Genomic DNA, 25,999 nt, shown 5'->3' on the forward strand with positions numbered 1-25,999 from the left:
ATTCCCCTAATTGCTGACAGTCACTTGTAGTTTTCGCTGTTTGCAGTTTTCCCCTTTCAGGGCATCATATAGTAGAAATCACTTAGTAATAGCCACTTAAATTTCCTCCAGGTCTTTTTATGGCTCAGTGACTCATTTATTTTTGGCTCTGAGTAATGTCCTATTATTTATTTCATGTATCACAGTTGATTTACCCACATAATTACTAAAGGACATCTTGGTCACTTCCAAGTTTTGGCCATTTTGAATAAGGTTGCTACAAACATCTGAAAGTAGGTTTAGTGTGGACATAAATTCTCAAGTCCTTTGAGTAAATATCAAGGAGTGTGATTGCTAAATTGTATGAAAATAGTATGTACAGTTTTTATAAGAAACTGTCAAATTGTCTTTGAAAGTGTTGGTGCCATGTTGCTCCCATTGGGTGGTGTCAGTGTTTTGGATTTGAGCCACTCTAATAGATGTGTAGCCAAATCTCACTGTTATTTTCATTTGAATTTCCCAGATGACATATGACATGGAACATGTGTTTATTTGCCATCTGTATGTCTCCTTTGGTGCAATGTCTGTTAAAGACTTTGGCCCTAATTTTAATTGGAAAATTTGTTTTCTTACTGTTGAGTGTTAGGAGAATTTGCCTATGTTGTTTATTAGTAATTTATCAAATATCTTCTGCAAATTTCTTTTTTGGCTTGTGACTTCTCTTATTCTTTTGACATTAGCTTATTTATCACAGTTTTTGTATACAGTGAACATGCTGATTTTTACTGTGCCTCCCACCTGTCACTCACCCCTTTATTTTCTGTACATTGTTGAGAGTGGCTTGTGATCTCTTGAATTTGCAGTTGTTCATCAAAGGCTGGTGCAAGGATCTACTATTTCTGTTGCTGTTATAACCACTGATTTGCTTATTCAAATTCATTTGGTTAAGCATGTTTAAGTATATTGACAAGGTGGGGGGGAGGCAGAGATACAGTGTAGCAACAAGGGATTTGCCTTGAAGCAGCTTATCCAGGTTCAGTTTCTGGCACTTCATATGATCCCTGGAGCACTGCTAGAAGTGGTCCCCAAGCACTGACCCAGAAGTATGATCCCAGCACAGAGCCAGGTGTGGATCAATAAACAGAATAAATAAGCATATCACTGCACTTTGTGTTTAAATTGTTTGTGCATGGGTCACTTGATGTATGACTTTCATTTAGACTGGTGAAAGGAGATCTCACTAATCACTGGAGACAGTAAAGTGGTATTATGTCTCACAGGGTTAATCCTGTCCTTTTCTTTCCTCCTGAGCCATGCTCAGTGTGTCTTATGTGGACTGTAAGGTCACAGGAAAGCTGTGTAACTTGGCAACCTCACAAACACCACAGCGTCTAAAAGGACTTGATTGATTTAATGTCTTAAAGATTTCTCCAGTGAACTGTATGTCCCTTTCTACAACCCAGAAGCAGTGCAGCTATCACTCAATCTTAATATGCACAGAAGAGAACTACTCAGTGATCTAGGAAATGTTGTGAATTAAAAATGTAATCAGAATAGTTGGTCTATTCCCTACCTGGGCCTAGGGAATCTAACACAGAAGAGTAGAGAAATCACGGAATACTGTTTAGTCAATTGTCTACATCCCAGAAATGAAGGAATTAGCAAGAAACAAAAATTCTATCATGTATTTGCTCCTCTTGCTTGAAGCAATTTTTGTTGAATAACTCAACCTACTTTTTTTTTTCTTGTGTGAACATGTTCCTCCTGTACACCAAATCCCACCCCCTTCAGGTAATTAAATTTTATAGCTTAGTGAACATTTAGCTCAACCAAAACCAATTTGTTGCAAAAATAATCCTCTTTCTTTACATGAAAATAGGGGGTAGTGGAAATTTCTCTAATAGAAATTAGTATTTTAGGACTGGCTAGCCAGCATAGTTCCTCAACTGAGGTTCAGAAGCATGTATGCCTGCAGGATAGTTGGTCACTGAATGACAAATGGCCCCGGAAGTGAACAGTGGCTATGTAGGCAGGAAGCCTGTTTATACTTAAGAGTGGCAGCCACCTTGCAGCTCAAATTAATAGCTATCATAGGAGAATTGTTAGATCCATTGACTTCAAAAAATAGTCTAATATATACAAAATTTAAATAAAGTTTCTCATGTATTTGTGCAATTTACTGATTTTTTAATGTTACTGCAGTTTAATTCTTTGTTTCTATGTCAGCCAAACACACTCACGGCAAGTACCTGTTTTGTGACAACCATTTACATTCCTAAAACTACCTCATCTATTTTATCTGTAGAGTGCAATAGGGGTGAACAGCTCCACTTCTCATTGAGGTGAAATCACAGAGGTTTTGCTGTTGTTGTTGTTAGTTAGTTTTTGTTTTATTTAGGGGGCCACACCCAGAGGTGCTCAGAATCTCCTCCTGACTCTGTGCTCAGTATCCCCTGGCATTACTAGGGATTGGGAATAGACCATCTACATATATACTTACAAGGCAAGCACCTTCCTAGCTGCACTCTCTCTCTCCAGCAGGAAAAAGTAGTTTTTCTACAGAAACAATAGCACAGTATACTGAATGGACTTGAACTTTCCTAATTTGTAGATTGTAATTCGTTAACTGTAACCAAACACTAAGTTCTTATATCTGTTTTTTTTTAATTGAAAAGCTTCGATTTACAAAGTTATTGATAATTGAGTTTTCGGCACACAACTAGTGTCAGCCTCCATGCTCACTCCTACCCTTCCCCGCTTTGAAATGTGCCACCATGGCAGACACATTTCAAAGTTCTGTGATTGTAGTTTTAGATCTCATGTTTTCAGCGTTGTTGAATCTGTGCTCTAGATATACAGCTCTGTACTCCACCACATCACCAATATTGCTCCCCAAGGCCCCTGACAGCTGTTTCTCCATTATCTTCCTTTCTCATTTTCTTCCTTCCTTTCTTTCTGTGTCCTTCTCCTTCCTATGTTCTGGGGTCAAGTAAATCCTTATGGAAAAAATTAGGCTAGCAGATGAAAAAATTCCGAACCTTATCTGGCCCCCAGGAATAGTGATTCAAGGGTCCTGTTCACTTCCACTTTCACTTAGGCTGAGTACCAGGGATCTTGCTGTCTGTGTTTTGGATTGACAGGTGCACTCATGCACCCCTGCCCTCACCCAATTCATGACCACAGACTCTGAGTTTTGTGATCATAGTAGACCTCCTTAAAACAGCACATTTCCTTTTCCTCCCCCTCCCACCTGCCCCCATCACCTCTGATCCTTCTAGAGAATCTGAATAGGAATGCTATTATCTCCCTTCACTGTAGCCCTCCAAGGGCTACATCTGTGAACTCTTCTAGAGTTCATCTGTGAACTCTTCTAGAGTTCTGCTAAGTTCATCTTCTAAAGAAATGTGGCCTTTTCATCAGTTCATGTTAACTTCCCAAATAAAACCCTTCTAGGGGCCAGCAGCGTATTGGGTTCACTTCCTGGCATCCCGTATAGTCCCCTGGAGCCCTACCAGAAAGAGATTTCTGAGAGGACAGCCAGGAGTAAGCCCTGAGCTCTACTGGTTGTGGCCCTTCAAACAAACAAACAATAATAATAATAATGAATAAATAGCTTTAAAAATTCCTTCTAAGCCAGGAAAATAGAGAGATGCTTTTAAGTATCATGTTTGATTTTTTTCCTGAAGTGATAATAATTGTGATTGGGTAAAATTTGTGACCTCTTTATGACCTTTGGTAGATAAGTATAGCTGACAAAGTAATCAAGTAAACTATATAATTAGTTCAATTAGAAATGAACATATGGGGAAGCCAGAAATATAATACAGTGGGATAGGGAGCTCCTTTGCACACAGCAGACCCAGGTTCGATCCCCATCATTGCATATGGTCCCTGAGCTCTAGTGGAACTCAGAGTGATCCCTAAACTCAGCCTGTGTAGCCCCCTACTCCCCACCTCACCCCAAAGGACATGTGTTTAGCTCAATTAAAAATGAAAGGACAAAAGAACTATTTAAACTCCATTAGCAAACTTATATCGATAAAAATGTTTAACTGAGTGCATATCACTAAATGCAAATAATCCTTCCGTGGACAAAATAATCTCTAGTTGTATGAAGAAAGTGTGGTACTAGTTAGTATGTGGCAGTTTTACCTTCAAAATCTTGGATGAATTACTTCTTTTTTTTTTTTTTTGCTTTTTGGGTCACACCTGGCAATGCATAGGGGTTACTCCTGGCTCTGCACTCAGGAGTTACTCCTGGCGGTGCTCAGGGGACCATATGGGATGCTGGGAATCAAACCCAGGTCATCTGCGTGCAAGGCAAAGCCCTACCCGCTGTGCTATCTCTCCAGCCCCGGATGAAATACTTTGGACCTTTTTCTCATTGTAAGGACACATGTGTTCCATGGAAAAATTATGTCTCGTTATTAGCATTCATTTAGTAACTTATTCAGGGTTAAAGTCCAGATCTTCATATTTCTAGTTCACTGTTTTTAAAATGTTATAGGTTTTTTCCCCTGTTTTAGTTGAGGGATTCAGAATAATAGAGTATAGCTTAAGGCCACATCATTCTTTTGTTTAAAAATGTTCATAAGACGTTTTATAGCGTCTTTTGTCAGCATCATTAAGTTTGTGTTTCTCTCCACAAATTCTTAAGGCATAAAAATGGGAAATATTATAGGAACGGAGGAAATTCATGTTACTATTGGAATGTTTTTGGTGGATGAAGATTACCTTTCTAAGTAAATGTCTTCCCACACAATGTTCAGAATCTTATACCTGAAAATAGATAACTGTCCATATCTAGGAGAAAGAGATTGTGAGCTTTAACCACACATAGTGCCAATAGTCTTTTCTCTGCATTTTAAAGATGGTTCACAGATAGTGATTTCTCTTTAGGGTGGTCCTACAGACCTATAAATAATATGACAGAGATATCGAATAACCCTTATACGGTAGCACGGCACCGCACTGTAGCACTGTCCTCCCGTTGTTCATCGATTTGCTCGAGCGGGCACCAGTAACATCTCAGTTGTGAGACTTGTTACTGTTTTTTGGCATATGAATACATCACGGGGAGCTTGCCAGGCTTTGCCATGTGGGCAGGATACTCTCGGTAGCTTGCTGGGCTCTCTGAGAGGGGCAGAGGAATGGAACCCGGGTCGCCTGCGTGCAAAGCAAACGCCCTACCTGCTGTGCTATCACTCCAGCCCCCTTTATACACGGTCACGGTCACGGTCTTCCTGTTGTTCATCGATTTGCTCGAGTGGGCCCAGTAACGTCTCCATCGTGAGACTTGTTGTTACTGTTTTTGGCATATCGAATACAACATGGGTAGCTTTCCAGGCTTTGCCGTGCGGGCGAGATACTCTCAGTCGCTTGCCGGGCTCTCTGAGAGAGGTGGAGGAATCGAACTCAGGTTGACTATGTTGGCTGCATGCAAGGCAAACGCCCTACCTGCTGTGCTATCGCTCCAGCCCCCTTTATACACTAAGAAGTTATTTTTTTTCTTTTTTTGTACTGCATTTTACTGAGGTGCTTTGAGGTGTTATTTTATTGAGGTGTATTTTATTGAGGTGCTTTGAGTTACAATGCTGTCAATGATAATTTCATCCATGCATCATTCCAACACCACAGCCAGCACCTCTGTGCCTGCTTCTCTCCACTATTGTCCCAAAGGTCCCCTCTATCCCACCCTGCGCCCCCACCTCCCCAAACTCAATTCTGAAAACCAGCTCTCCAGTTCTATTGATTTTCACTCTTAGTTACCCCCTTCCTTATACACAGTGAGAAGCTGTTTTAAAAAATTAAGTTTCTGGGAATGTAGAACTATAGAATGTTCCTGGCTTAGTTAAATAATATGCTGACATATTTAATTATATTGTAAACAAATTGGATTTTCCTTGGTGTCAGATTTAAAGATCTGAAGATACATACTAAAGGGAGAAAAGTGTACACAATCAATGATGACTTGTCTAGATCTAAGAGTTCCTTTTTTGTCTAGCTGAAATATTTCTCATTGTCTTTTTCTTAAATAAAAAACATTTGTCATTTTAGAAATCTAAAGTGAATAGAATGTGAGTCTGTTTTTCAACTTCTCTTCCCTTTCTCATCTTCAGCAAGTGCTGTTTTACTTGCTACTTAGTCCATTTGTTGTCATATTTTAAAATGACGTCTTAAACAATATGTGGAGCAATTCAGCTAGACTAGATTTGAGTTCAGTGTGAGCAGGGATGGATTATTTCTAGCACTTCTCTTTATTTGCTGATTATGATATGGTCTTACTAAGCCTATGAGAAGCCGGTCTGTGAAGTGCATTTTAATATTTAGATCAAACAGCGATCGGAATACATTAATGCCCAGTGGGTAAATGTGTCATTTGAAAGCAGCTGCGGAGCCTTCTCCCTGCTGCTCCAATTAACACATAGCGCACACTTTTGTCAGCGAGAGGCTGTGCATATGGATGAAACCACTTAACTACTCATTAATAATAAATATGCAAGAGCGCACAAAGGGTTAATCCGCCTGCCCCTGGCCAGACAATAGCTTTCCAAGAAGTTTCCCCAGCACGTGCTTTTAGATTAAGGGTGCAAGGGTGCAGAAGTGGAATTAGTTGGTAGGGAAAGTCCGCACAGCCTCCAGCTTTGGTTCAGTCCATTGACTAACATGCTTCTCCGCCCCCTCCCGTCTGCACACACCCGCCCCTGGTGATGGAGACGCCGGAGAGGGGAATCCTCGTGCCGGTGTTCCTCTCGCCGCCGCTGGATGCTCTGGTCCAACTTAGTTGTGTTTCGTTCCCAAGCCCTTGGAAGTCCAGAACGCCGCTGTGCATTTTCCCCCTTTTTAGTCATTCCCCCATCACTTCACTGTCCCTCTCATTCCCGTTTTTTCCCCCACCTCCTCGCGTTCCCATTGCTTCCTTGACACTTGATTGAAGTCAACGAGGAGTCTTGTCCCGGAGGTTCCCCCCGCGCTGTTGTTTTTCCCCCCCGTGGCCGAGAGCTGTGCGTGGATGGGCGCGCGGCGTGGGGCCCGGGGGTAGCGCGGCGCGGTCCCCGGGCGTGGTGGTGGTGTGTGTGTGTTGGGGTGGGGGGGGGGGATTCATGCTCCAGCATCTCCCCGGCCGCGGGGCCGAGCGGGGCTGCACCCCGAGCGCTGCACCCCAGCGAGCGAGAGATGGATCGCTTCCTGGGTTTTGTCAAGCAGATAAGAAGATCTAGGAGAAGAAAGGGGAAAAAGTACCGACCAGAAGAGGATTATCACGAGGGTTATGAGGATGTCTATTATTACGCTTCAGAGCATTTTCGAAGTAAGCTCTTCCCTCCACGCTCTCCTTCTTTTTGCATGCGGGGTGGTGTGTGTGGGGGGAGGTTCGGGGGCTAACAATAAACCGTGCGTGCCCGCTTTAATCTTGAATGCAAAAGGTTTCCCAGATGGTGTTCTCTGAGAACAGGCTGGAAGTACGGAAATGCAACCTTTTGCTTGATATGTGGCCAGCCTAGTCATCAGATATTATGGAGACTTTTCTAGTAAGCGGAGGTCGGTACCCCTGGTTAATGTGTTAGGAGAGATTATTGTGTTGTCATCTTAATTACCCACTTGAAAAAGTCTCTTGCACTCCTTATGTGGTATACGGTTTAAAATATATTCTGTTGTTGTCTTTAACTTCCCACCCCCTTTCAGGCTAGGAAAGCTAGTTTACTTGGAAGAAATAACTATTCAAGTTGATGCTGATGATGAGAGCTCTTGAGACAGAATTCTAGACAGCTATCTGTAATTAATTTGAAGTGTTGTTTGTAGAGGAAGTATAAAAGCTTTTTTTTTTGAAGTGTGTTCATAATTTTGTTATTAAATTAAAGGTACTCTTATGCTATAAACTTGCAGCTGTGCTTGTAGCATGAAACTATATACCCATATTAAGGCATTTGTAAATTAGCTTATAAATAACAGCTCTATGATGTGTGTATGTGTGTGTGTGTTTAAGTTTAATGGTGCTTTAAACTCCTGGTGAAACTTAGCCTTGTCCCATTAGATTTTAAATGCCAAGAAATGTCTAAAGACACATAAAGTGTTGTAGCTCTGTGCAGACAACACTGGGTTTATGGGAGCCTAAGTGAGGGAAACTGACAGTTATGTGTGATATACATTTACAGAATCAAAAACTTTTATCTCTGGAATAAGTATCATTACAAACTTGCATTTCAGTTCTAGCCATTCTTCCTGGCCTTTGATATTTAACTATGACAATATTTTCTTCACAGTCTCTGAGCATTGACTGATAAATAATTTAGAATATATTTCTCTTGAATTGAAATTCTTGAGAATTAGTTCTGTCAAAACTTCTCTTGTTATTGATGTGAGTTGAGGGTGGAAAATTGGTAACAATAGTACAATAATGCCAAATTATTCTTTGACATTTGCTTGAATATTCTGTTGCCTTTATAGAATAATTGTTGAGTTTTTGAGATGTTTCACTTTTATAGTGCTTCTATACATGAATAATCTGCTCTAATGTAGTGACAGTCTGTTTCTAATTTTCCATAATATATTCAAGAATTTAAGATTTGTGTTATATAAAAAAAAACTACTCTCATCTTGTGTGCATAACTGAAACTTGAAAGCTGAAAAAAAAGCAGCATAAGAACTTTTTATTACATTGGTGTTCATTATTCAAATTTTTACAACCAAAATATAGTCAAATTCTCACTTTCTCTGGTTTATATTGTGATGTTTTTGTAAAAATATACCCAAACAATTGCTCTCAAATGTCTGCATTTCTAGCAGTTTAGTAAAAATTACAAAGTAATTTTTATAAGTTCTTTATAAATTTACAAAATGTGCCTTCGAGACTTTGAGGGGAATGATATTGCTGAGGTAGTGTTTATACACCAAATGCTGTAGGCTAAAGAGTATCATGTCTTACCTGTTTTGCCAAAGTCAGTCTCAGATGCTAAACATCAAAAGTCATTTGCTTTAGATGCAAAACTGATGTATTTTCTCCTGTGATTTATCGGAGAGCACCTGTTACGTAGTGTAGGACTTTTTGAAATTAAGTGCATCCTGAGTCCCCAACTTCACAGTGCAACATAATAAACAGATTGTGTCACAATGGACTCAGGCACTTGGGATTTAGCATTTCGTCTAATGTCAGAAAGTGAGACTTAAAGAAGATATGGCAATTAACATGCCAATGCATCTTTTGGCTGCAGCTTTAGATCCTCTTCTAAAGTGGTCAGGGAAGACAATCACATAACTTTTGTGGCTATGGAAAAGTATTAAAGAGTAAGATTGATCCTTAAAATCAATCTTCTCAAATGGGTAATATGGCTGAATTCAATTGCATCTATCATTTATGTTTTAATTAGTTTTTAGAGTAATTTGAAAGCTTGTGCTCTGTGTTTCCTTAGTTGATTTAGCAAAACTATGTTATGTCCCAAACTTGGTGTATGATACTGATGATACATCTTTGTTACTGAGGTTGTTGATAAATCTAAAGTTTTATTCTTATTAATGTTTCTGTGGTGTTTTTTCTTTTCTCACTTCTTTTTCTTGAAAGAACATTAACACTCTCATGGCAATGTTCAGAGTACATCGCATGGCACATATTAGATTATATATATATTGATTAATAGTTAAACTGAAAGATATTTTCAGAAATTTCTTTAAGTATTTTTCCCTTCCTGAATACTTTCTGAAGTGCTTACTAATATGTAATGTTATTTTAAATAATGCAACATTAGTAGTGTCTTTTGATACAGGACTATTCTTTTTTTCATCTGAATTACCACTAAAATTTTATGTGGATGTCCTGAGGGAATTGACTTTCTAGCGGGAGGAATTATTAATAGGGAGGTACCTGTTCACAGAAGATAATCTGTCATTGAATATTAAAGAGTTTTGGAGAATGCTTATGAAGCTAATAATATGTTGGCAAATCCTTGACCTCATCTTTTATTTAAATGCATCTACCAAGAAGCACCCTTTGTTCTTTGGATTAATGAACATGTAACAAACATCTAAAAAGGGATATTGAAATTCAATTTTATTTTACATGGTGCTTTTACTGTTCTTCTAATTTGTGTATTGTCACTGCCTTTAAAAAAGCTCTGGTATATAATATTTTCATCAATCTATTCATATAAAAATAGCCTGATCCTATTCTTTTTTACCCAGATATATAATAATAAAGTTATCAAGACAGCTAATTATAGCTTATAAACATTCTCTTAGAATTGTTCACATCCATTCTGGAAATCCTTACCTGCCATAGCTTCTACAAGGAAGGGTTATTGAATTACTATAAAGGGCAGAAATCATCTGTTGCAAATATTAAAGTTATGTGAATTATTGTCACTCATGACTCCGGTACTCTCTGCATGTGTGTGATGGCATTTGACTAGGCATGGACTGGACATAGAGTTACTCTGTGGTAAATGCTCTTGTTTGTCCCCACTCTCCTAGTCAGACCAATACTGTGTGGAAAAGATGCTCAGGGAGCTATTAGTGATCAGTTCCTATTTCCTACCAAGATGGTTTCAGGAAAACTAGAGGAAGTGGGGCACATGAATGTAGTATGGAAAAAAGTCACTTTTCTTTTTTCATTGTGGTGTTGTTGCCTTTGCCTATTATAATAGAAATCGAACAATATTTATGAAGCTTGAGTATAGAACATTCTCAGCTAGATTTCTTTATTAAACTATGTAAGCATCTGAAAGTCCCTCGGGAGGCAATTCAGGCTTTAAAAAGTGCCTTGAATGTCCACACTGCATTTTAGGAGAGGTGTTTATTTTCTCCGTTTCATCAAAAAAATGCCCAACATTTTTTTCTTGGATTAAAAATATATTGTAATTATTGTGTATAGTGTGAACATTTTAGGAATTGACACAGATAGTTGAAACATATAATTTCTTCTCCCTAGTTTCCTAACTACATTTTTGGGGGTATAAATTTATGTGATAACATTCATTCTATTCTTAGAATTGACATATGATTAGGATTCTCTGTCTTGATAAATATGAAAAAAGGAGAATTAAAATCTGTGTGTTGGGGCTGGAGCAATAGCACAGCGGGTAGGGCATTTGCCTTGCACGCGGCCAACCCAGGTTCGATTCCCAGCATCTCATATGGTCCCACTGAGCACCGCCAGGGGTAATTCCTGAATGCAGAGCCACGTGTGTGACCCAAAAAAGCAAAAATAAAAAAGCTGTGTGTGTATATGTGTATGTATAAAATGGCTGATCAGAAACCCTAGGTCTGTAGAATCTACACAATTAAATGTTTAGATGCCTTCCTCAGTTTTTAAAAGAAGTGGATTTTATTCATATCCATTCTGGAAATCCACATGAACAGTTAGGACAGGATTGTCAGATTCAAAAACCTAGTCAGTATCATCTCCAATTTGCTCTGCAAATTGCAGATTCAGCAATTTTTAATCAATGAGTATCTCTTCAAAGGACTTAAATGGTGTAACCACATTAGTAGTATTAGTACTACTAACAACCTAACTGACAGGGAGACATGTTGCTCAATATAAGAAGCCCTTTCAGTGCATCCATACTATTTAAATCTTTCCAGTATGAATACATTCACTTCCTTACAAAGCAAGTCACTGAATAAACATGTATCTCTTTAAAATAAAGTTTTAAGTTATATATTGTTTGTACATTCCAATAAATATAATGTATGCTCAAAATTTTTATCTGGAGACAAATATAGGCTCTATTAGATTTAATGTGCAATAAGATTTTATGCCTCTTCTGTGTTTTTCTTTTCGCCAATGGAACATATGGTATGTGGAGGTGAGTAATTACTTCAGCTCTATTTTTGTTTTAACTATACAAACCCAGAAGAGCTCTGTATTGGGTACACATCCATGTGAGAATTTTTATTTTATATACAACTTCTTTTTGTTTATCTTAAAAGGCCATCAAACCTTCCATTTATTTAATGAAAAATACCTTCTAGAGCTTTCTGTTTATGTAGTGGACATCTACTTGCTTGCCTTAAAACATCTTTCCCTAGAGAAGAACAATAACTATAATTAAAATATCCCCATTTCCACTCCAATTTCATCATTACTGAGTGATGAAAACTGACATTTTTGTATTATACTATTTCCTTGTCTATGGTAATTGGTCTGGCAATGGACTCTTAAACCAAGCTGAGTCGATCAATGGAGTTTCCTCAGGGACTTTGCAAATTCAAGTCAATGCCCTCTGCCACTTGGGGAAAAGGCCTGGAAAAAAAAAAGAGTCATGCAAGTTAACCTGTAAAAGAGATTGAGATGAAAGATCAAGGGACTTCTCACAGCTCCAGTCCTTGAGGTTTCCAGGGCTATCCAGTTTGAGTTCAGATAGCATGAAAGAACCAGAATCAATATTGAAACTCAGATCAACTAGTTTCTAGTTTGGTAGCATAGGCAATTTTTTTAAATTTGGGAAATAGGATTATTTGGTTTTTTTATTTGATAATAAATGTGTCTAACATAAAAACGAGATTTTTTTTTCTAATCTAGTTCCTAACTGCTGAACAAGTACCCACTGTATTATCTCTCTGACCCAAGACATCATTTCTTCTAGCAACATAACTAGCATAGCCTTTAAGCATATAACACTTTGCTCTCATCTTCACTAAGAGTTAATGATTACTAGTTTTTTCTCTTCTTTTCTTTAGATTTTTGTTTTGTTTGGTGGGGTGAAGTTGCAATCCTTGTGGTGGGCGGGACTTCTAGTTCTTTTTTGTTTTGTTTTAGGGCCACACCCTACAAATATAGTGCTTACCCCTGGACCTGTGGATCATGATCCGGCTTATGGATCACCTATGGCAGTACTCAGGGATCATGTATGTGCCAGGGATCAAACTACGGTTAGCTGCACGCAAGGCAAGTGTGTTCAATCTTGTTTATATCTCCAGTCTCCAAGTTAACCATTATGTAAGAGGGGACCACACATATACATCTCACCAAGCTTCTGCGAACAGAATGCCCAGCTACTTAAAAAGGGGTTCAAATACATGTAGGAGAATTCTTACCTTGTAGCTTATGCCCCAAAGCTTAGTGCTTTAGAATACAAAGTATTAAATAATGAGAGTTCTCAAGGCATGCATATGAAGTGTACTGCACTTGATAAGTATGAGATCAAGAATACCCTTTCTTCACTCTAAGGTTATATATTTCTATAAACAAAACACTGTCCTCTCGTTGTTCATCAATTTGCTCGAGTGGGCCCAGTAGCGTCTCCATTTTGAGACTTGTTGTTACTGTGTTTGACATATCGAATACGTCATGGGTAGCTTGCCAGGCTTTGCCGCGCTGGCAAAATACTCTCGGTAGCTTGCTTGGCTCTCAGAGAGGGACAGAGGAATCGAACCTGGCTCGGCTGGACTGGCTGCACACAAGAAAAATGCCCTACCGTTGTGCTATTGCTCCAGCCCATATTTTCGTAGTGAACGGATATTTTACTGAGTCATGCATACTACTTAAGCTGAAATTCTGACTCTTGGGACAAAAGAAAGAATACAGGGTAAAGGCAATTATCTTGCACTTAGCCAATCCAGGATGGATCCCTGGCACTACATATGGTCTGGGCACTACCAGCTATTCTACCCCCCACAAAAGGAATTCTGAGTCTTTCTCTCTCTAAATATATTATATAAACAAACAATCAAATCTGTCTTGCTTCAGTTTCCTCTTCTGTCAAATTTAGTCATTGACTACCAACCTCTTAGAGTTATTAAGAATTAAGTGACATGATACAGTACTTAGTGCTTGACATAAACTGAACACTTAATAAATATTTCTAGAAGAAAGCCTTATTCATAAAAATAGTAAGAAAAATAGTTGGCGTGTAAAGAATAGCAGACTAAAAATCTTTGATTTTGTTGTGCAGACATTGGGCCACTTCGGTGGACTTTAAATTGGAGATATAATAAGAACACTATTTTAGAAATATTAGTGTTGTGCTAGTATATAAAAGAGATTATAGAGAGAGGCATAAGTAAAAGGACAGAAATGGCAGTTAGATGAAAACATAGGTATAACAAAATGAATATATTCAACATATTCAATTTGAGTTGCAAAGTGACCAAGGAAAGTAGTTAGAAAGCAACTAGAAATGTAGAAAGTGAGTGACCATAAAATTCTCAGCATAAAAGTAAATGATATTAGGAATTACTTAATAAGGGACTTCTTAAGGGTAATGAATAAATTTCCCATTTGATTTAGTTTCTTAAAATGATGATATTTAGATTGATTTAATATGAAATAAAAGTTTTAATATGAAACAAAAGTTGATAATGCAATGATAAATGCAACTCAAAGTAGTTGTTGGGATTCAGAAATTGAAATTTTGTTAGTTTGTGTATTCAGTTATGATGTAATATTGGGAAAAAAGGGGACTAGTTCATGCTAGCCTATGAAAGAATATTTAAAAATGTAAGTTAAAAATGCTGGACTCAGAAAGTGCAAATGGGCACAACATTTTTTAATGGGATGATAAAAAAATTCATCTTGTGCTAAAAATATCAGTAGACGGGTTCATGAGAATTGTTTCTAAGGTCTAGGAACTCAAGTGAATATATTTTTTAACTAGCACCCAAGTGGGGTAAAGCATTTTTTATCTATTATGGAGTGTCTTAGGCAGAAAATAAATGTTTATTAATTAAGAACTCAGTTTTCTAAGTCAAATAAAATAGTAGACTAAATAATGATTCGGGGCTGGAGTGATAGCACAGCGGGTAAGGCGTTTGCCTTGCACGCAGGCAACATGGCCAACACAGATTCGATTCCCAGCATCCCATATGGTCCCCCGAGCACCGCCAGGAGCAATTCCTGAGTGCATGAGCCAGGAGTAATCCCTGAGCATCGCCGGGTATGACCCAAAAAGCAAAAAAATAAAATAAAATAAATAATGATTCACCATGATTTTATATTCAAACACTCCCAATATTCCCAATGGTATTTTAAACTATATAGGAGTATTGATTAAATGCCTATTTTATTTGAAGTATTAAAATTTCACCCATATATATCATTAATGATTGTATAAGCTTGTACAAAAATTATTTTTTGAGCCAGTCCAGATCTGTGTACTTTAACTAAATATTAACAATTAGGTCTATTGTTTTATAGAACTGAGTTGAGTTTCAATTGATATGTGAAGCCCTTGAAGATAACTGTTCTGGAAAATACTTTAACTGGCTTCAAAGTATTACATGAATATGAAAAAATACATTATTCATAATTACAGTGTTTAAAATAATGACATATATAGTCTGTGCTCAAATTTGTTTCATTTTATTACCCTATAAGGAATTGGAATATTCGTTAATATCAAGCATCTCACTATTCTGATTCACTTAACAACTACTTGATGTTCTTCATTATGTACCAGACATTCTTCTCATTGGGGCAGAATCGTTTCAAGGGCACACAAGAAGGTCTCTGCCTACTGGAGCCAGCAATCTAGTGGGGAAACAATATAAAGCATAAAAGTGCAGTAGAGAAACCCCAGTAAAAGTGACAGGATAGGGAGTCAGAAGTGGTGAGAAGGATGAGTATTTTTACTGAGTTGATTCTTGAGAATTAAATGCTGGAGCTGACTCTGGCTAAGGAGGTGAAGCTACTGTGGATAAAAATCCTTCAGAGTTACAAATATATTTGATCATTTAACATGATATCTTCTGAATGCACAGTTTTTAAAAACATAGTTGTGAAATCAATTATTTGAGATTTCCAAACAACTTTTTCCAAGTAATATATTGGCTTAAAATCAGACTTGGAGGCCAGAGTGATAGAATAGCTAGTAGGGCGTTTGACTTGCACACCGCCAACCTGGGTTCTATCCCCAGCATCCCATTAAGTCCCCCCAATACAGAAGTAATTCTTAAGTGCAGAGCCAGAAGTAACCTCTGAGCATCTCCAAAAGGCAAAAAACCAAACAGGCCTGACCTCTTTGCAGTATTTTACTCATAAGTAAAATGTGTAGCTAGTAATTACTTCAATACACATACTAAAATTGTAATGATACTACAAAGACTAGCACGGCCTCTGCACAACTATGACACATACATACACGAAGCATTCCATATTAAAAACAAAACAGAACAACAACAAAAAAATCTTTGTCATGAGATATGGCAGTAGCAATGGGCGAAAGCCTTTATTTTACTGAAACACACAAGTTTGCAGTTGCCATTCATATATAGAAGTCTTCTGTTGTAAAACTTCTGCCAAGTTAGAGGTTGCCTGAAGTGACAGCGTTGTTTTGGGGGAATGAGACACTGATTTTTCTATGCCTTGAGATTAGTCAGGACTTACAGAGCTGGGGGTGTTAGGAGAATGGTAGAGTGAGTAGGCCACTTGCCATGCATAGGGCTGACCTGTGTTCAATCCCCAGCAGCTCATACATTTCTTGATCTATGATAGGAGTGTTCCCTGAGTGCAAAACCAGGAGGAAACCCTGAGAACTTCTGAGTGTGACCCCCCAAAACAGAAAACAAGCAAAAATATTTGAGGGAGGGAGGGCTGGAGAACTAGTACATGGGTTAAGACACTTGCCTTGCATGCAGCCAGCCCTGATTTGATCTCTGGCATTGCTTATGGTTCCCCAAGCAACACAGATGTGACCCTGAGTTTAGTGCCAGGAATAGCCTCTGATCACTGTTGGGTATAAGCCAACTCCACCTCCCTCCAAATAAAGGATTAATGTGTCTCATAGTCTTCTTTACACTTGGTTTCTGAACATCCATTGAACTCAACTCTCAAACTAAAAGTACTCTTGCCTTGCAATCAGGATATTGAAGTAAAGTTTTGTGTTTGTTTTCTGCAGGACAAAATTTATTGCAGTTTTCCTCAGTCCTTGAAAATCAATACTTTATAGAGACTCTTAATGTCTGGGGCACTTTATCAGAGAAATTATATATGAAAGAAGTATTTTCCAGAGAGAACCAAGCTATACTGCATCTTTCTGGTTACCACCCACAGCATTGCCATTCTCTTGTTTTGTGAAGAATTAAGCTTTTTGGTTCCTGATGCTTACTATTTTACCCAACAATTTAGCATTGCCTGTTGAAATATTCATTTATTTTGTAAATTATTTAGTCTTAGTTAAATAGGATACAGAGGATTAATCTTGCAATTTAGATAATATCCAGCTTAAGGTTTAAAAGATCTTTATAATTTCTGAAGATTATCTGGATTGCTTTTCAGGAGAAGTATCAAACCAACAAACGTTTTTAAATGATTCCTCTGATATAGTGGTAAACTGATTGTGAAAACAGGTGTATCAGATTACTGCTGAGCTGGTCTTCTGATTTCATGTTGCTCTTTTGCTGCTGGTAGTATATGATCCATGAAATTTTAGGTGCAGAAAATAATATTTGATTTGTGAAGCCCCATGTTTGAATAAAACTAGGCAGATGTCAAATGTTACCAGTTTAGAATGTGAACTCAACAGTGACATCTTGCTGATTCTCAGAATTGATGCAGGGTGAAAAAAATCATTGCAGTGAAGTTTTACAAACCATTACAGTTGTGGTTAATACTTGTTTTGTTGAGCTCCATTTGTCATATAGAAAAATTGATTTCTGAAAGTATTTTGAAGATGTTGATGTAACCTATACTTATAAAATACTTTGCTCAGTACATTTCACATGTAGAATTATGGACACTTTTTAGGGGGCTATTCCTGGTATTTAAGGACTATTTATAATAATATTTGAACACCATGCACTGCTGGGAATCAAACGTGGGACATCAGCATGCAAACATGTACTCCAGTCCTTTGAGATAACTTCTTTGTTCCAGATTAATGATCATTTTTGAGGGTGTGGCTGTCAAAATTTAGAGTGAGAAATAGAGGTGTTCCTTGGTTGGTTGTAAATTTTCTTTTTATAGATTTACAGTGGCCTTTCATTATTGAAGTAGGGTTAAGGAATTCCCAGCTTGTGAACTGTTGTTTATGGCTGGTTTTATCTAGCAATACTAAGGCTTTATGATTTGTGAAGAACCTCTTTCATACTGAAAACCACGAAGCTTTTGTGTAATGGAGTTTGTAGGATAACTTGAAAGATGATTGGATATAAAAGGAATCTTAGAGTTAAGAAAAGACTTTTCCATCCCAACTCTGATTTTACATGTGATTATTATCCTTAACAACATAGTAACTTGTTTAGTAATATTTTAGTGTCCAAAGAGAGAAAATGCCTAACTCTGGATTATATAATCAGCTAAGATCAGCTAAGAATAGAATGAAAAAAGTATTTTAAGTCAGTGAACTTGGTATATTTTTAATCATTTATTCTCTCAGACTTCCTGTTGCCTCAAAACCTGTCTCCATATTCAATTCTCTACTCTATACTAATTATACTTGTGTATAATGATGTCATACTTTCTTATTTCATGATTATAAGTAGGCTTGCCCTGAGTGCATTGCTTCACCCTTTTTATATTCCAGCACCAAGGACAGGGCCTGGCTTCCACAAAAATGCCCACTCTTCAGTATGTGTGATTTGCTTTAAAATATCTGGAAACTGGGGTTGGAGCCATAGCACAGCGGGTAGGGCATTTGCCTTGCACATGGCTGACCCAGGTTCGATTCCCAACATCCCATATGGTCCCCTGAGCACTGTCAGGAGTAATTCCTGAGTGGAGAGCCAGGAGTAACCCCTGAGCATCACCGGGTGTGACCCAAAAAGAAAAAAAAAACTCTGGAAACTGATTCCCATGTCCCAGCCAGAGAAAATAATTCAAAATAATGAGGAATTTAAAAAATCAATACCAGTGGACTGGAGAAATAACTCAAAGAGCTTTGGTGCAGATGCCTTATATGCAGAAGTCTGAAAACCTGTGTGTGCCTCTGCCTGAGCCTACCTCAAACTCTGTTGGGGTGGCTCTGGTACCCCCAGCACTGCTGTCTTGATCAGCATGGGGAAAAAGCTTACCAGAAGCAGCCTCTAGACATCCTGAACTCTTCCTTGGGAGAGACTTCCCAACCCCACCCTCACCCCCTAAGCAACTAATACACTTAGGCTGAAAGATTGATTATTCATAGTTCCAACACTACTCCTTGTCCTTCTCCTTCACATGACATTGTCCCTTTCCCTCACATAAAATAATAGAATACAACTTTTACAACATGTATCTGGGGTGGAAGTGGGGTGGGCACACCCAGCTTCACTCTATGCTCTGTGCTAGGAATGACCCATGGCAGTGTTCAGGGAATTATGTGCAGTGTGGGAATTGAATCTGGACATATCACAGACAAGGCAAGATTTTTTACCTAATGTACTATTTATCTTTTTATAAAAAAATTTAAGGAGGATCTATGTGAAAGGAAAATGAAGGTAGTCAGGAAATGTTTTATGACTATTGAGGAAAAGGGAGAATGAGAGTTTGTCACTGTCACTGTCACTGTCCTCCCATTGTTGATCGATTTGCTCAAGCAGGCCTAGTAATGTCTCCATCGTGAAACTTGTTGTTACTGTGTTTGGCATATTGAATATGTCATGGGTAGCTTGCCAGGCTTTGCCGTGCGGAGGAGATACTGTCGGTAGCTTGCCGGGTTCTCCAAGAGGGGCGGAGGAATCAAACCTGGCTCGGCCGGGCCGGCTACGCACAAGGCAAATGCCCTACCACTGTGCTTTCGCTATTTGACAATGTTTTATTGAGATATATTATTATCTTATTCTCTATGTAAGTATGGCAAAAGATCAGCTTCCCCAATTATTAGCAGATTCATTGCTACATGCCTATTATAAACTTACATATCAACTGCATCACATCACAGATTTACAATTTTTTGTGCCTTTTCCACTAACAGTCTGCCCATCACAAGATGAACCTCAGACCTGTTGATAGGTTGATAAGCACCTGAGTTAACTTGAGTGTCAGTCACTATTTAAAACATGGAAAAAATTACAAACCAGCTTCTGCTATGACTAACCATTTTTATAATGAGAAAAACTTTGCTCTCAGTCCTCCTTATTCAGCTATTTTGAAATCAGTTATGCATTGAACAAGGCAATTTACATTTTGCTAAGGCATGTGCATGTGGGTTTCTTCAGTGAATATGAGATGAGGATCTTATGTGTGTAATTTAAAGTATATTTGGATTAAAGATACATTTTTCATCACCACGGTAACCAAAGAACCCCAATCCAGGGTGAGAACTCAGACTGTCTATAATTCCACAATAATAAAGGAGCAAGTGCATGAGATTATGATATTTCTGGACATCATAATATGAATGAATGCTGTGTCTGTGATACCTCCAACTCATTATTTTAAGTTAAAATGTATAAAATTAATGTACTTATGTGAAAAAATCGTGTATGTAGGTACAAATTTGTCAGTTAATAAATAGTTCTCTTAGGTGTTTCAAATATATCCTAGAATCCTCAAGATTTGAAAAATTATATAAGAATGAAATCTTATTTATTTTCCATTGGTAATCCACACATGAATTACATCTCCCTAAAAAAATACAAACATATCAAATTATCTGGTGGAAGATATTTCTGAGTGAAATTATTTAAAATAAACATAGTTTTAGAGTGAATAGTGGTTCATTTTGTTGGTTTTATTGTTGTCATTGAGAGCAATACCCAGTGTTTCTCAGGATTTACTCCTGGCTTTGCACTTGTGGCATGGTTGGGAAACTGTAAAGGATGCTAGGGATGAAACCTGATATACCATGTTCAAGGCAAGTGCCCTATCCACTGTACTATCTCTCCAGCCCCAGAGGTGACCGACTCCTGACTACAGAGATTAAAGGACTCTTAGGGTCAAGTTGTGTTATTTATATATTCCAACTTGAACTTGAATTTGCCATACAGATTTTCCTACCTGGTGTTTTTTCATTGTCTTAAATAACTTTCAGTTAGGCTTCTATATTTTGTTAACCTCTTAAATTTATTTCTTTCTTCAGCTAGCAAGTTTTTCAAATGATCAGAAAATGCAATACTTGGCATAGGTCTCTTACTTTGAAATTTCCTAATATTCTTACGATTTTTATGATGTCAGCAGCAAAGTATACTATTTTAGGAAACAGAGAAAAGTTATAGCAAGATGTTTCAATTTTGGAGACTTGAAACATTTGGCAACTTTTAGCATCACCAGGTTTTCTCTTATCTCAGATGCTTTTTCCTCATAAAATGACCGTAAATTCACACATTTTGACCTCTCCCTGTCAAAGTTACTTTAATTTCCCACGCTCTTCTCTTACCTTGTGTCCTTTCCATCCATCAGAATGACTCCAATTTTCCACCTTCCTTAGACGTCCAGACATTGCTCAGTCCCCAGGCCCCTCATCACTGCCTTACTTGGCCTCCTGTGTCCTAGGGTTGCCAAAGCTTTCGTGTGTGTGCCACTATTCACCTGTGCTCCTGCTGTTGCTTTCAGGTTACTGATGTTACTTCTAGAAGAAAAGACCAGAGAGCCAGGTTGGCTGCATTACAGATTTATGAGTTTCAGCCTCAGCTGGGCTTTCAGCCCTAATCATCGGTCTTTGTCTTTATCTTGAGTCACTTTCCCTTTTCATCAGTAGTTATTTCTTGGCTGTTCCTTATTATAGCCTCCCAAGATTTTAACATGCCTTTTCCCTTTCAAAATACACGCTTAACTGAATATACAAATTACTTACACGTTCTCTTTATTCTCCTGCCTGCCTCTGCCATTTTCCAAAACCCCATATACGTACAGCTTGTACTCCCCACCCCCACCATGGTGGCTATAGTGTCTGAGGGTTGCACTACTATACTATACTTAATTGCAATGCTTGCACACACTTGGTTTGTGTGTCCCAATGATTGCACATGCGTGACAGTGCTGCTTGAATCCCACTGAGTATCGTGGGCTGGGCAGTGTCGGGGACTGGATTCTCCACCTCATGTTTGCAAGGCAGGTGCTCTATGTCTGAGTCATGTAGCTTGACCCTGGCTTGTCATTCTTGCCTCCAAAACCCAAAGAAGGTGTTCAGTGACTACATGAAGGATGAAATGCTGCTTCATAGCCCTCTGCTCCATACCTTCCACTCTACTGATCACAACCAAAGATCCCCACTTACCTCCTGGATGTAAATGCCAGGATCTAGAAAACTTCTATAGCATCATTGCCCTTTCAGTGGCATTTCACAATAGCTTATAGTTTTGTTCTTTGAGTCTCATTTCTTGACTTCTAAGACTCCTCTTCCTGATTCTTCTTCCCCTCTCTTTTCACCTTCTTCTTTTATTCAAATCATCAAAATTTTATTCCTGACTTTTTGCTTCACCCTCTTTGAAAAAAAAATCCTTCCTGGGCAATCTTTTCTTCCCTTCTCTTTGTTTTTTTTTTTTTTGGATGTGACAAGCAAGTTTTATGTACAACTTATCAACTCTCATCTGCATCTTTTCACATTTCCTAAACTAAACCCAGCATCTTCTCTCTTACCCAACACTGACACCCTTCCCCCACCTCATTTTTAAGGGCAGCATCTTCTAAAACTTTGCTCAAACAAGAACCTCAGAATCATCCCTCACTCTTTCTATAAGTTTTTCAATTACATTTTATCTACTTCACACTTTATCTTTGTATTCCCTCTGCACCTAGCTGGCCCATAGTTAGAACTTAATAAATGTTTAATTTAATTTTATTTCATACCAAACTGTAGAAAACTAGAATAGTGGATTCCAAGGGACATATCTATCTTCAACTTTGATGTATATATTAATATTTAGGCCTGCAGGAAAGATACTTGGCACTTTATGATGCCTCGAGGCTAAAATTTTTCTGAGCTAAAGTATTCTATTAGTGTCAGAGTACTTCAATTCATGATTTTGACCTTGTTCATTAAAAGCAAAGTGGGCAACTTGAGTCTCAAGGACCTATGTAACTGGAAATATTAGCTTGGAGCCTAGAATTCAATAACCATTGATTGCTCAGTCCAAAGCAGTTTATTGTTGATATCTTTTCCCTAAAATGGAATCAATTATTCTTACCTATGCATTTTTATTAACAGATCTACTATTTGGACAAGAATTATGCCTTGAAGTATAGTGGCATATTGAAAATATGAAAAATAAAGTAGTTTTCAGTGACTTCAAAATGTTGATCTAGTAAATAGCAAATTACATAAGAAACAGTGGAGAAAAGCATAAAAGTGAGACTAATTGATTCTAAGTGACAGTTCTAGATTGTGTTTACATTTAATAGCAATTTTGTTTATTTTAATAGGACATGTACGTACTTCTTTATGAAATTTATTAACCCAAATTAGAATTTTTCAAACAAACTTGGAGTGCAAATTTCAAATTTAAAGACTCAGTGGGCTCTTAGAAAAGAAATAACCATGTTCCAGTAAGCAGCAAGTAAAACATGAATCATTCTGATCTATTTTTGAGGTAAACTATTCCTGTGTGTTTTAGATTTTGTATTAAGAATTATAATGAAATTTTATTTTAGAATTTTATAATGTGTTGTACACATTTTCCTCTGTGGTCCTGATAACAATGTTATAAGTTGCTAACAAACAAAACAAACACTGTCCTCCCGTTGTTCATCAATTTGCTCGAGCATGCCCAGTAACGTCTCCATTTTGAGACTTGTTATTACTGTTTTTGGCATATTAAATATGTCACAGGTAGCTTGCCAGGCTTTGCTGTGTGAGCGAGATACTCTCGGTAGCTTGCCGGGCTCTCCGAGAGGAGCAGAGGAACGAACCCAGCTCAGCCGGGCTGGCTGCGCGCAAGGCAAATGCCCTACCACTGTGCTATCGCTCTTATTGTTGTCATTACATATTCTGTAGATAAAAGTGAGAAAAGACACTAAAAATTAAATTACTTATCTAGCTTCACATTGTGAGTAGGCATGTCTTTTGCTTCTTCTATTTCCAACTTGTTTCTTTTTCTAAATGTACTTAAAATCCTTTGCAACTGGCTACAGGGTCCTATTTCTCCTCAAGTGCCTGAAACATAGCGGGTTCTTACGATCTATTTGAGAACAGATCAGACTAACACTTCAACTTAAAGACTCTTACTACTCAAAAATGAAATGATCAACCTAATGAAATCATACCATGTATCTGAAAATACTAAAACGGTTTTTAAAAATCCTATTGTGTCTTTTATAAATTGAAACTTGTGAAAAACATAACAAGAATGCAATTAGTTATTTGTTGTTGCATCAGAAGCTGTTTCACAATAGAATAGAATAGTTATAAACAACACGCATTGATTGGGGAGATGGCTCTGCATTCCGGAAACTGGGTTTGATCTCTGGCACCACATGGTCCCCTGAGCACTGCTGAATTACAGCCCCTGAGTATTGTCAGGAGAAGAACCCAGCACTTCTGGGTGTAGCCTCAAAATCAGACTGAGCAAACAAACAAAAAACAGTAATATTTATGAACTTAATAGTGCCTGTGGGTCAGGAATCTCCGTAGTTTTAAGGGGTCCTTGGGTTCACTGAGTCTCAGAAGACTCAGACCATGTTATTGACTGGGGCTGCTTCATTTCAAAGCGCTGCTAGGCAAGGGATCCTTGCTGTTCTCATCATGAGGCTGTTGAATCAGGTCCTGCCTGCTGTTGGTTGCAGACACCATTTGTAGTAGTAGTAGTTATTGTTGTTTGTTTGTTTTTGAAGCGGAACTCTCCATTAGGTATCACAAACACAACTGGTTTAGCTCAGAGCAAGTGAGCCAAGAAACATAAAGAAAGGGAATTCCAGATCAAAGTCAGTCTTTTGCAGCTCTATTTCTTAACTGACAGCTCATCATTCTTGTCTTCGCTACACTAGAGACTCAGTGGGTCAGTCTACACATTCTAGAGGAAGTATTTACACCCCATAGCGATTATGAGACCAGAATTGCTGACGCTACCAATGATTGACTTTGTGTCACATTTATATTAAATGTTGTTATTCAAATATAGTAATTCAGAAGAAATAAAACTACAACAGAATGATCTATTCCTTGACCAGACTTTTGAATGAAAAAATGAACAGAAGTCCAATTTAAACTGATTTATGCCCAGAAAAAGAAACCATTTACTTGTTTATGTAACAAATCAACCTCAGTATTGTCTTGAATTTAGACCCAGCAGGCTTCTGTTTTATTCTTGCTCTTGCCCCCACACCCACATTAAATTGTTCCCCAAATCAGCTGGGATGGATTTTGTTGATGTTTCTTTTGCTTCATGACCACCTCTATGGCCAAGGGAAGTGGACGTCCCAGATGAACAATTCTAGGTTCTGTATTCCCACAGGAACCTGGAGAAAAGGGACAGGAGCAGAACTCTGTGATGTTAATTGAGAATGAGAGAGAATGTGAGGCCTTGTATCCACAGTAGAGACTGTTCACTAACGGAAGGATAGTCACTGTTCCTTGGTGCACCTCTCTATTCACCCATCCCCCTAGCAGTTTTTACTGTGCTAATTTATGCAGTTTTTACTGTGCTTATTTATAAATATGTATATAATAAGATTTTATATTAAATAATTCTTTAAAACCAATAATTAAAGGTAATTCATAATTATTAGTTTAAATCTCTCTCTTATTTATTTATTTATTTATTGTTTTTTGGGTCATATTCGGTGATACACAGGGGTTATTCCTGGCTCTCTACTCAGGAATTACTCCTGGTGGTGCTCAGGGGATGATATGGGATGCTGGGAATCAAACCCGGGTCAGCCACGTGCAAGGCAAACTCCCTTCCTGCTGTGCTATCACTCCAGCCCCAACTGTCTCTTATTAAAGCAATTGTTTCCTAAACTTCTTTTGTATAATGTTTTATTTAGTTAGGAGACACATCCTTAGGACTGGATACAGGAGTTTTAGCATGAAAGCAGAGAGTGTGTGTGTGTGTGTGTGTGTGTGTGTGTGTGTGTGTGTGTGTGTGTGTGTGTGTGGTGTATGCCAGATAGTGATTGGGCTCAGCTGGGACCATTTGAGCTCAACTATGCTATATCAAGTGTCACTAGTGTGTACAATTAAGCTTTCTAAGTTGAAGTCACAGGCTGTTGTCTTGTTAGGAGTTTTCCCCCACTTCTACT

At 38.1% G+C, this 25,999-nt stretch overlaps 1 protein-coding gene and 1 non-coding gene across 11 annotated transcripts in view; both read left to right on the plus strand.

The window, feature by feature from the left end:
• The window catches only part of GRIP1 (glutamate receptor interacting protein 1), a 798,871-nt gene that overhangs the window by 301,789 nt on the left and 471,083 nt on the right, over positions 1 to 25,999 (plus strand). For 5 of the 10 annotated variants that reach the window (XM_056130714.1, XM_056130720.1, XM_056130723.1 and 2 more), the window contains exon 1: positions 7,156 to 7,288. The exons of the other annotated variants lie outside the window; for them this stretch is intronic. In XM_056130714.1, coding sequence (XP_055986689.1) covers positions 7,156 to 7,288 — 133 coding nt within the window. Of the gene's footprint in view, positions 1 to 7,155; positions 7,289 to 25,999 lie in introns of those variants that run through there. 10 annotated transcript variants of the gene reach the window in all.
• On the plus strand, positions 15,966 to 16,069 carry LOC130039025 (U6 spliceosomal RNA). Its single transcript, XR_008794824.1, has one exon. It is a non-coding gene; the product is annotated as a U6 spliceosomal RNA (small nuclear RNA).

This window comes from Sorex fumeus, unplaced genomic scaffold (genome assembly GCF_029834395.1).
Source record: "Sorex fumeus unplaced genomic scaffold, SorFum_2.1 ptg000081l, whole genome shotgun sequence".
NCBI lineage: Eukaryota > Metazoa > Chordata > Mammalia > Eulipotyphla > Soricidae > Sorex > Sorex fumeus.